We start from the raw sequence: 12,910 nt of genomic DNA, 5'->3' as shown, positions 1-12,910 counted from the left end.
GAGCTGGCAGGTGATGTTCATTACTGGGTGAGCTGGCAGGTGGTGCTCACCTGCCAGCTCACCCAACGAAAATTTGGTTTTTAATACACTTACACATTTATTGGGTCTTTCCTTCACTTTCATTCAAGCACTAGGGTATTACAGTAAGTGTTTTAATTATAATATTTATTAACGTTATTATTTTGAATTTTTATTATTATTAGTATTATTATTAACAGGAGAGGAGTGTGTGTGTGTGTGGGGGGGGGGGGGGGGGGGTATAATGGTACACATGTCCACATCCCAATGCCCGCCCTTCCAGGACTGGGGGTGCGGGGGTGTACAATAAACTATACCCACATCCGGCGGCAGCTTGTCGAAGGCGGAAGTGTAGCCTAGACTATTTGTCATGATAATTAGTGATGACTCTTATTTTGATTATGGGTCCGTAATCCAGCTAAGCTTTTATTCTTAATTTATATTACAATGCTGGTAAAATACACTTCTTGATGATGAGTATGGAGTACAAATGAACTCATTGTGTACCCAAGTTCAAGTTCAAGTGTGTTTATTGAGATAAGCAATAAATACATCTCAAAGGGATAGAGTAGCTTAGGCTATTTCAACCCCCCTCTAATTCAAGTCCCTCAAGGGGTGCACAAATACTGTGACTACAAATAGACAAATAACATTACAAGAATCCAAACAAGAATTGTGTACCCTATACTCACAGGATGAATATAGGGTACACAATAAACTACCACTCACATCATGGGTATGGGTTGCACAAGAAACTATCGCGCAGAGGATGAATATGGAGAGCAAAGTAAACAAAGATTCACACGATGAGAAAGGGTTGCGCAATGTCCTATGACTCACAGAATGAGTATTAGCTGCACAATAAACTACAGGTCACAGGATAAGTATGGGTTGCACAATAAATTACAGGTCACAGGATGGGTATGGGCTGCACAAACTACCGGTAACAGGATGAGTATGGGATGCACAATAAATTACGGGTCACAGGATGAGTATGGGTTGCACAAACTACTGGTAACAAGATGAGTATGTGGTGCACAATAAATTACCGCACAGAGGATGAGTATAGGGTGCACAAACTGGTTGGGTAAATGGAAATGGTTGGGTACATTTCCTTTCACCTAATGCGACTATTCATGTGTCCGAACACCGGCGATTGTGTGGTATTGGCTATTTATTTAACCATAACTTTGCATTCATTTAATAATTATATTAAGACATGTTTTCCTTGAAATGTAGTTACATTATCGTCTACATGGCTTTATTCTGACATAAAGACCTATGGCGTTACTTTGCATATATGCAAAGTAATTATAAAATTGATTGGCTTGTGTGGAGGCCTTCACACTCCCTGAGCGAGCCATCAAGTAACTATAAAAAGGCATATATCTTAACTTTCAATTCAGTTATATTTATGCCAAATTATTAACATGCAGCTTATATTTATGTCTTTATGATGACATAGAAAACTTCGTTTATTACAATATCTAGATTAAATTAACATTGATCTTCGGAAGGTCATAGTTCCCATATCGGTAAGGAGAGCGTCGGCCATGAAGCCTTGTTTAAAGTATGAATATTTTTCCTCTCTAATAAGGTATAATCTCTGTGATGGATTCACAAAAACTATTTTATATCTGCCTTTCTGATAACATATACAAATATAATCTTTATTTGTGAATATTTCTTAATTAAGCAATATATCAGAGGGCGTGTAGGGTTCGGTGTTCAATGAACGAAAAGGACTGGATCACTGTGTACAGGAGGCTGATATGGCAGCAAACACTCTCCTGGCGACCATATATCTTGGATAAGTCGCTCCACACAATTGTCGCTTGGACCGTCGACTTCCTATGGCGTCACCTCTCACATATTTACGTCTAATTTCGTTATGAAATTAGATTATTTCAGAGTAAAAATAGGTTTGATCATGTTCTATGTGTAGCACCAACATTATAGTAAGTAAATATACCATATTTCTTCATTACTTACGTAATGCTAAGACGATTTGGGTAGTTTTGGGCTGATTTGGGTCGATTTGGGTAATTCTATGGACCGGTATTAGCTAGTAGAGATGCTACTGCTGTACCTAGATGGCATAGAATATTTATGGACTATACAAATTTATGCATATGTTTTTATTAAAAAAGTATGAATGTCATTGGGTAATTTAATTTGTAAACCTTACCTAACTTTGTTGGAGACAGGAACAATAGCTTGTTAAAGTCTCCAAAAAAAGTGAACAGGTTAAAATATAAGCGACGATATTTCCTCGTAACTTTGATTTAATTGAATACAGGGTGGGCTGGGGATTATTTGTTTCAGCCATGTTACTGTGACTTATTCTCTGCAATGTTGACATGTTTCTTGAATGACAATTCACCTGAAACACTTTGTGTGCTGCTGATGTGAATGTATTCATGGAGTGCAGTGGTATGTGTTGAACATGATGCAACAGTTTGTAGTGCTGAAGATAATACAAATGGATGAGGTGTGTTGATTTGGATAGCCTTATTCATAATTTTCTATTTGTTTTATTTCTTCTGTGCTGATACCTCTCCACTCTATGAAATTTGGAAGTGGAATAGTGATGATTATTTTTTACTACAGTATTTTAGAAATAGGTAATTTATACATTTTGTGCCCATGTATGCTACCACGTAACATAATAAAAGTAGGATCCCTCGATTGTTTCAAGCGTAGGTTGGACATGCAGTACAGTACAGTATATATATAAATGAGAGATTGGATATAAATGAGGTGGATATAAATGGGAGCTGCCTCGTATGGGCCAATAGCCCTTCTGCAGTTACCTTCATTCTTATGTTCTTATACAGTATTGCAAATAATTTGATTTTCCATAACTCTAATTGTTGTATTTTTTAGAGATGTATGTGAATGACGTGAGGCAGAAGGTATGTGATGGTGGTGCCGTTCCCTCCATCACAAAGGAGAGTGTGTCGACTGCTCTTGTCCATGGCAATAATGGCCTCGGACCTGTTGTTGGTAACTTCTGCATGGACCTTGCTATTAAAAAAGCTAAAGAAACAGGCATTGGCTGGGTCTGCACACGGGGTGAGTTTACACGACTTTTTGGTTAGCATTTCTTTTGCATTGTTCTCATAGCTGCATCATACTGTTTATTTTCAATTACAGCATCTGTTTACATATTGGAACTATTTTATTAAATATTCTCCTTAGTAATGAAAATTAACTTGCATTATAGCTTCAGGGATTGTTGTAAAAGAAAACTTAGTGATGCTGTTCACAAATGACTCCTCATCAAGAATGTGTTTACTGTGGTTAGTCAAAACTGACCAGTTTTCATACATATCTAATAACTGAATTGAACATACAATACTATACATAATTGGAACAGATATTCATGGATGAATTTTATATTAACTATATATTTTATAACTAACTATATAACTTTGTCCCATTTTTATATCAGCAAAAACTGGACACTGCTGATTTTTGTAAAAGTCAATTTCAGTTGCTGTGTTTGACTGTAACTGATGAGTTTCCATTGAATAATATATGGTCTTGTGTGAGTGTTGTAGTTGAAAAGGGCAAAAGTATTATATGAAGCTTTGTAGTATTGCTAATGTGGCCTAAATAGAAGTTTTTTATAACAGGTTAAATTATATGATTCAAACAAAATCTTTTGCTAATGCTAACGACCATTATAAGAATTCGCTAAAACATTCTAAGTACTGTACATACTGTAGGGGGAAGACAGCTAACATTTTTTGCAACTTGAAAAGTAAATGTTTTCCAAAATATGTAAATGATTGAATTATTTAATGGGAAGGCAAGTTCTGTACAGTATTTAGCAGTTTAGTATGTAAATCAGCCCTACGAACATGTTACTGTGCCTTAGGATCATAAATATCTGCTGCCAGCCATCAAGCATTTGTCTTCATATTGATTTCTTCAGTAAATTGCTTTTTCTCAGCATTGATAAAATCTACTAGCATTCTGTAATTAACTAAGTGTGTTGTTGTCCTGTCTTCCCAATACTCTTTATAATATGATGCTTTGAAATTACTGTGAGTTTTGGCATACACTGTCGTCACACTTGTTCTAACCTTCTACCACTGTTTGCAAAAGTGGACTTTTAATGTTTTCTGGGCAGCTTTGTTTCCTTCATTTGAACCTATTGTTGTTGTTCTTCCTTCTTCTTCCTTCTTCTTCCTTCTTTCTTCTTCTTCCTTCTTCTTTCTTCTTCTTCCTTCTTCTTTCTTCTTCTTCCTCCTTCTTCAAGAGGCAGTTTTAAAAAATTCTCCTTTGTCAATTTTGTCAATTCCTGTTATTGTTTTGTATGTAATTTTATTTTATTTTATATTTATTTATTTATTTATTTATTTATATACATACTGTATATACAAGAAGGTGCATTGGGTTTGTGGGAGTACATAACATTGATGTTTTTACATTCTTGCAAAGCCACTAACACTCAGAGTTTCGGGCAAGTCCTTAATCTAACAGATAATTATAATTAGGTAATTTGTAGAAAAATTTGAAGAATTTTTATAGGTACATTGTAGAAAAATGCTTAGGATATTAATAAGTACTGTACATTGTAGTAAAAATTGAAGATTATTAATAGGTACATTGGAGCATAATTTGAATAGTATTAATAGGTAATATTATAGCAAAATTTGCATTCAACATAACAGCTGTGATACAAGTTTATAGCAGTGATTACAATGGTGAAGAGGCATGTATTAGGCACTACAATTGGGGAAGAGTGAAGCACAAGATTCAGTGCAAGTTTGAAGCACAAGTTAGAAACTATGAGGATGATATTAAGTACTTTTTGGTTTTACTTTTGAATAAGGCATAGGTTGGATAGCTTTTTAATTCGTTTGTGGGTGAGTTTCATAGACTAGGTCCCTTTATTTGCATGGAGTGTTTCCACAGATTTAGTTTGACTCTGGGAATATCAGAGTTTTATTTCTGGTGTTATGCTCATTGGTTCTATTACATCTGTCAAGGAAAAGTTTCAGATCAAGATTAGCATTTAGAAACAAGGTTTTGTACATGTAAATAGCACAGGAGAATATGTGGAGTGAGTGTATGTTTAGCACATTTAGGGATTTAAACAGAGGCGGCTTTGTGTTGTCTGGAAATAGTTTGTTATTGTTCTGATAGCAGATTTTTGCTGAGTGATGATGGGCTTGAGGTAATTTGCAGTAGTTGAATCCCATGCACAGATACTGTATGTAAGATAAGGATAGATTAGCAAGTAGCATAATGAGTGATCATGTCACCTTTTTTTTTTCCCCTTCTGTCTTCTCGCTTTGGTACATTTAGTGCCTCTAAGCTCTCCTCATAGCTCTTGTTTATCGGTTGCATATTTTAGTTTTAGTTGCATGTCTTTGCACATTTTCTAGTTTATTGATATGCTTCTTAAGATATTAACACCATACAACTTTGGCATCACAAAGGTTGTGAATAATTTCTTTATTTTCCCATTCATGTACTGTATTTAAAAGCATTTCTAAAGTTGGAAAGCATAGCATACACTCCTCGTACAACGTTCTTTATGGGATCCTTGGGCAACAATTTTTTTTTTTCCAGAACCACCCCTAGATATCTTTCTTTATCAGAATTCTTTAAAACCATTTCACATAATTTGTAATCTCTTTTTCAGGTAAATTAAGGTAATGTTCTTTGTGGCCTGTTTTCTCCTGTTCCACATTAAATTCCATTTGCCAAAGGGTTGCCATACACTTTATTTTGTCTAGGTCCTTTTGAAGGGCATGACAATAATCTAAGTTTCTTATTTTTTCTAGTATCTTAGTATCATCAGCAAACATGTTCATATAATTCTGCATTCCTTCTGGTAGATCGTTTATATAGACAATGAACATTACTGTTGCTAGAACTGAACCCTGTGATATTTAAAGAGCAACATTAAACAAACTTGGAGAACAATTTCACAAATATTGGGATCAAAGAAGTCTTTAAATAACAACCCGACTCTCCTGTCTAATAACGATGGTCAGCTTTCAGCCTCTGATTCTGCTATTGAGTTCAATAGGTTCTTCTCTTCCATTGGTTCATCCCTTGCTAATGATATTCCATCTTCCAGTACTGACATTAAGGACTATCTTACAGGGAACTATCCACAGTCTCTGTACCTAAAGCCTATTAATTCCACTGACGTCAATGAGACAATCCTTTCCCTTAAAACCAAGTCTGGTGCCCTTGAGGAGATACCAACTTTAATCTACAAAAAAGCCTCCAGATCTTTAGCCCCTGCTATTGCTTTGCTCTTCAACAAGTCACTTGAACTCCAAACCTTTCCAGATATTCTAAAAAAAGCGAGAGTAATGCCTGTCCACAAATGTGGTGATCTCACAGATGTTAACAACTACAGACCTATATCAATCCTGCCAAACTTGTCAAAAATTGTTGAAAAACTAATCTATAAGCAGCTTTACTCATATCTAGCCAAACTCAATATACTTAGCCCTTGCCAATATGGCTTCAGGCCCAAAAAAAGCACTAACGATGCACGTATTAGTATGCTTAACTCGATTCATACAGCTCTTGATAAAAATATGTTCCCTGTTGGGTTATTTGTGGACCTGCGTAAAGCTTTCGATACTGTCAACCACCAAAACCTTCTTCTTAAATTACATCATTATGGTGTCAGAGGACACTCCCTACAATACCTCAAATCCTACCTTACTGACAGGCTCCAATGTGTTTCTGTGAATAATACAATTTCTCCCACCCTACTCATCAACATTGGTGTTCCCCAGGGCAGCATACTTGGCCCTCTCCTCTTTCTGATCTACATTAATGACCTTCCAAATGCCTTCCAACACCTCAAACCAATTCTATTTGCTGACGACACAACCTTCATTTACTCCAGTCCTGATCCCCTTGCTCTAAATGCCACAGTAAATACTGAGCTAAATAAAGTCCATCTGTGGCTAACTGCCAACAAACTCACCCTTAACATTGACAAAACTTTCTATATTCTGTTTGGCAATAAATCCTCTAATCAAATAAATCTCAAAATAAACAATACCCAAATTTGTAACAAATTAGATGGCAAATTCTTGGCATTCTCATTGACCACAAGCTGAATTTCCAGGGACACATTCTAAACATATCAAAAAAAAGGTTTCAAAAACTGTGGGCATTCTTTCTTTCTAAGATCAGATATTATGTACCACGCCCTGCCCTGGTGACTCTCTATTACTCCCTTATCTATCCATATCTCAACTATGGTATTTGTGCTTGGGGCTCTACTACCCAAAATCACTTACGTCCTCTAATTACTCAACACAAAGCTGCTATAAGGACAATATCCAATTCTGGCCCCAGGCATCACTCGGTACCCCTACTCAAATCTCTGAATATGTTAGACATTAAGTCACTGCACATTCTCTCATGTGTATTATACATATATAAAACGCTAAACTATAATGCCAATCCTGATCTCAAAAGCTTCATAGAAGGTTGTAACAGAACCTATGAGCACCACACCAGAAATAAATACAGTTTTGATATTCCTAGAGTACTGTACGACTTAATCAAACCAGAAATGCTCTACAAATCAAGGGGCCCAGAATGTGGAATGACCTTCCCAACCATGTTAAAGACTGTACCTCTCTCAACCAGTTTAAGTTAAAAACGAAGGTATACCTAATAAATTCCCTGTAACCTACCTTACCCCTCTGTTGTCAACCCATGTATGTTTTTTTTTTTTTTTTTTTTTTTTTTTTTTCAATTCAACGCTGTTTGAATGTAATTTTCTGTAATAATTTGTAATTGTATTTGTGCTGCTTTTTCAACAATGTTCCCCCCTCTTTTACCTCTATTTTTATTTGTACTCAACACATTTTATTCTTTTTACCCATTAGTTTTAAGCTTTAGTCATTAGTGTTTTTTCCTGCCCGAAACGCTTTGCGTAATAGTGGCTTTAGGCATTGTATGTACTAGCTCTATCTATAAAGCCAACAAACTTTGTAAAATCTCTTTATGTATGTACCTTTACCTAAATAAAATTATTATTATTATTATTATTATTATTATTATTATTATTATTATTATTATTCCACTGTAACATTTCTCTAGTCTGATACATTGCCTCTGATTACTGTCTTCATTTTTGTCAATTTTTTTTCATCCTTGTTAGAAGTCACCCTGTCACCCCTCTAGTATGTTCTAGTTTCCAAAGCAACTTCTTATGTAGGACTCTGTTAAAAAAAATTTTTAGGTCCAGATAAATCTGTCAACCCTACCATATATTTCCTGTAACATCTCTGTGGCTCTATCAAAGAAACTAAGTAGATTTGCTACACAGGATTCTGATAAAAAACCATACTGTCTGTTATGTCATTTCTCTCCAGGTGTTCTATTTGAATTTAACTATTTTTTCCAGTGTTTTAACTACTATGCTTGTCAACAATACAGATCTATAAGAGGGTCTTCCTGTATTTTACCTGTGTAAAATATTTGTAAGCCTCTGTTTATTTTTTTATTTTTTTTTTCAGGCAGCAACCACTATGGCATTGCAGGTTGGTATGCTCTGAGAGCCACGAGAGAAGGCCTCCTGGTAAGAGCTATTTAAGTTGTGTTATGCATTGTTTTTGAACTAGACTTGGGCAGGTTTTTGATCATAGATATATACATCAATATTAGTTTCTTCAATGTATTTTTCAGCAGCTTGTATTCATATGCAGGCAATGAGTCACAATAACGTGGCTATAGTATGTTGACCAGACCACACTAGAAGGTGAAGGGACGACGACGTTTCGGTCTGTCCTGGACTATTCTCAAGTCGATTGTGAATGGTCGACTTGAGAATGGTCCAGGATGGACCGAAACGTCGTCGTCCCTTCACCTTCTAGTGTGTGGTCTGGTCAATCGGCTTGTATTCGTGTTTGCTTAAGTAGTACAGTAATTGAATGTAGCATTGTAGTAACTACTGATTATTGGAAATAATGAAGTAAATACTGTATTTGTGCTAGATGAGTTCTTAATTAGGTCTAAGATAAGATAAAACATATAGTCATTGATGTGAATTTTTTAATATAATTTCCTGTATAAATATATGTAACAGATTCATCATGCTTAAAAGTACACTTATGTTGTATATGGTCATATGTTTCAGGGTATGAGTTTTACCAACACGTCGCCACTTGTTGCTCCAACTCGTGCCAAGAAGGTAAGTGGTCACAAACATCTTGACATTGTTAACTACTTGTCTTAAGTGTCCGATGACTGTAGAGACTTGGGCTGTTCATCTTATCAGAATTGAACTCTGTGATGGCTGGTGAACTTGTACTTAATTTTGATTTGAATAAGATAAATGAATGCCTCTGATCACTGTGCATGTTAGGTGATGTGGTCCTGCATAAAATTGCACCATTTTGTCTGATACTATGGAAAGGTTTTAAGAATTTTTAGATAAAATATAGCTTGATAAAATATAAAAGTACAGTTTGACAAGTAGTACAAATATGCACATGAAGAAGTCATCAGTAATAGCATTGTAGTGCAGCTTAGGTGTACTGTACTAAGGAATTATGTTTAGCATGTGACAACATTTATTTATTTATTTATTTATGCGAACAAGTCTGAATGGTCCCCAGGATTATATGCAACTGAAAACTCACACCCCAGAAGTTATTTATTTATATATATACAGGAAGATACATTGGGTTTATGAGAGTAGATAGCATTGATGTTTTTACATTCTTGTAAAGCCACTAACACTCAGTGTTTTGGACAGGTCCCTAATCTAACAGATAATTTTAAGTAGGTAATTTGTAGCAAAAATTGAAGAAGTATTAACAGGTACATTGTAAGAAAATGAATAGGTACATTATAGTAAAATTTGAGTAATAGTAAAGAGTAAAAATACCAGTAGTAAGTGCACTATAGTGAGCAGGTAATGATAATATCACAGTAAGGTTACACATTTCTTAGAATATCAAATTTTTGTCTGCAATATTTTGCCGATATTAGATCTATGTTGTATGCAGTGTGTGTGTGTGTGTGTGTGTGTGGCGCTGAGGCTAGAACACATGAAGGGAATGTCCTCAGCAAATAGTACAAGATTCAGATGGTTAGACGTATTAGGCAAAGAAGCATCTAATCTCGTCACTATAGTACCCTAAACCTATTTGTATTATCTTTTGATATGCAAGCTACATTACTATAACACATCTGCCAAAGAACCTTGTGCTGTTTATCTAGCAGCTAGTGCTAGTTCTAGTGAAAATATAATATTTCCATTAATTTCATTATCTCATTATTCACTGTATGTAGGTATGTTTTAATGGCTGTACTTTTGCTAATTGAATGTGATACTTCATTGATAATTCAAGAGTATCCATGTTGATTGAATCTGTGGCATGTTAAGTAGCTTTCTGGCTGAACATGTGTCATTCACCTTAATTAGGGTACCAAATATATCACAATGGTTCAGTTATCCCACTGATGGCTCTTGAAGACACAATCCTCCGTGTGTTCCTTACAGAGAGAGAATCTTCCTCCTCATGTTCTTTACAGACATTCATTCTCCCTCCATGTTCTTTAGACAGAATCCACCTCCTCACGTTCATTACAGAGACATATTCATTCTCCTCGTGTTCATTTTACATACAAGCTGCCAGTTTTGTTTGATTTCCAACTGTGTTTTAAAGTCTGTCTTTTTGCTGTTGTTGCAGGCAGCTTTGGGCACCAATCCAATAGCCTTGTCAGCACCAGCAAAGAACGGGGACAGTTTTGTACTTGATATGGCAACCTGTGTTGTAGCTGTAGGTAAAGTAAGTAAGGGCATAAGGTTATATTTTTACACTACTATGTACCAAACACAATGTGACTATTTATTCGTGAGATGCTAAAAATTCTAACATTAGTTGAATAATTTATCAGTAGATTATATGCTGCAATATCAGGTTTGTGTTAGTGCAAAATTTAATGATTTGTTTTAATGATAACTATGACATTACTCCCTGAAGATTGAAGTTGAGCGTCGGAAGGAAAAGCCTATTCCTGAAGGCTGGGCATTGGACAAAGATGGTGTACCCACTACTGATGCTGCCGAGGGCATGCAGGGGGCCCTTATGCCTCTGGGAGGACCAGAATTACACTCCGGCTATAAGGGTTATGGTCTTGGCATGTTAGTGGAGGTCTTCTGTGGTATTTTGTCAGGTAATTGTTTTCCTTACTTTATTTATTTGAAATACTTTAAAATGTAATTGATGTGTATTGACAAAGTCCTTAAGTATATTTTTAGCTGTGCCACTCTGTTGCTTATTTTATGGGCCTTGTAGCAGAGTGGTGTATGTTTTCAACTCTCAGTTGAGGAGACCCCGATTCAAGCCACGTGCACGACATCTTGGGTTTCCATAATATTGGTGTGAACATTCAATACCGATATGATCTTATTAATACAGTGGTTACAGTAGTTACAATTTTATTTTATGTAGGTAAAGCATTGTTAGTTACGTTCGCACAAATCCAGTAAAAAGCATAGCATCTACTCCACCCTTCCTCCATCTATTCTATTGCTTCCTCCATCTATTCTATTGCTTCCTCCATCTCCTCTATTGCTTCCTTCATCTCCTCTTGTGCTTCCTCCGTCTCCACTTTCATCTTATACACCTTTCACCAGCTTGACCTCATTACATGTCTTGAACGAATTTCATTATCAGGACTCGTTTAAACATTGTGTACTCATTATACTCACTGTCCTTGTTACATCAACATATAATCATTGCCCCCTAAGATGTGCCAACCTGGAGAAACTTATTGGTTCTCTTATAAGGTTGAAACATGTTTACACTTTTAATACTGTACATTACCGTACTGTACCTCGAATGTTGTATAGTACAATTATTTATGTAACTGTATTAAACAGGTGGACAGTACGGCCCAAATGTTCGCCGATGGCTGCAGACTGATAGAGAAGCAGACTTGGGGCAGTGTTATGTGGCCATCAATCCTGCATTTTTTGCCCCAGGATTTGAAGATCGTATGAGTGATTTAATGGACCATTGCCGTGGCATGGAACCAGTAAGTGATCATCAAATAGAGGATTTACGTGTTTAATGGGTTATGAATAGATTCCTTCAAATATGCTTAGACAGCTGCTTTAGCAGTATTTAGAGTATCAATTGCAGCAGAATTAAAATGTTGGATATTTGTCATTAATCTTAATTTGAAAGTGAAATATTCATGAAATGATATGGTAACTGATCAGACCTTTACCATGAAAAAATAAGTCGCAGAAGGTACCAGAACTGTAAATGTGCTTCTTGTTACTCTATAAAAGGTTTAGGTTAGAAGATGTTGTACTTTGCTCAGGATACACTTGTCACATATAAGATAAAACAGAATGATGGAAAAACAAGGAGAGGAGATGAATATAAAAAATGTAAGTCATGGTGCTTGGATATTATAGGCTGTTTTTTTCTAGTAGGATATGGTTTGTTAAATAGTACTGTTATAAAAAGTTTAACCTATTAAATATTTGTTGTATCTTCCATTAACAAAATTATGAAAAATACCCTAACTATTTGAATAATACAATATAAGATTTCTAACTTATTTTAGGCTGATGCAGAAAAGCCAGTCTTGTCTGCTGGCGATCCTGAACGTGCACACATTGACAAAGTGAATCGAGAAGGTGGCATCACATACCATATCAATCAAATCACAGACTCTGTAAGTGTGATGATTAAATGTGTGAAATACACACTTGCTCATCCAGTCAAAATTTTCTTCCCTCTTCATTTAATTTTCCATTATCAAGATTCATTTATGCATAACATTTCTTTCCTCATCCATTCCATACAATTTTTCCATGATTACTTGTTCATTTGTGGAGGAGCTTAACAGTGGATACTTGTTGCTA

General features: G+C 35.6%; 1 protein-coding gene across 5 annotated transcripts in view; it reads left to right on the top strand.

The window, feature by feature from the left end:
• The window catches only part of LOC123774772 (uncharacterized oxidoreductase YjmC), a 56,810-nt gene that overhangs the window by 38,273 nt on the left and 5,627 nt on the right, over window positions 1-12,910 (top strand). For all 5 annotated transcript variants that reach the window (XM_045769379.2, XM_045769370.2, XM_045769389.2 and 2 more), the window contains 7 exons: window positions 2,905-3,093; window positions 8,538-8,599; window positions 9,158-9,211; window positions 10,719-10,817; window positions 11,013-11,205; window positions 11,915-12,069; window positions 12,610-12,720. In XM_045769379.2, coding sequence (XP_045625335.1) covers window positions 2,905-3,093; window positions 8,538-8,599; window positions 9,158-9,211; window positions 10,719-10,817; window positions 11,013-11,205; window positions 11,915-12,069; window positions 12,610-12,720 — 863 coding nt within the window. The remainder of the gene's footprint in view (window positions 1-2,904; window positions 3,094-8,537; window positions 8,600-9,157; window positions 9,212-10,718; window positions 10,818-11,012; window positions 11,206-11,914; window positions 12,070-12,609; window positions 12,721-12,910) is intronic.

Source organism: Procambarus clarkii, chromosome 10 (genome assembly GCF_040958095.1).
Source record: "Procambarus clarkii isolate CNS0578487 chromosome 10, FALCON_Pclarkii_2.0, whole genome shotgun sequence".
In the NCBI taxonomy this organism is placed as follows: domain Eukaryota; kingdom Metazoa; phylum Arthropoda; class Malacostraca; order Decapoda; family Cambaridae; genus Procambarus; species Procambarus clarkii.
The sequence above is the reverse complement of the archived record's forward strand: the minus strand, read 5'-3'. Positions and strand labels throughout refer to the sequence as shown.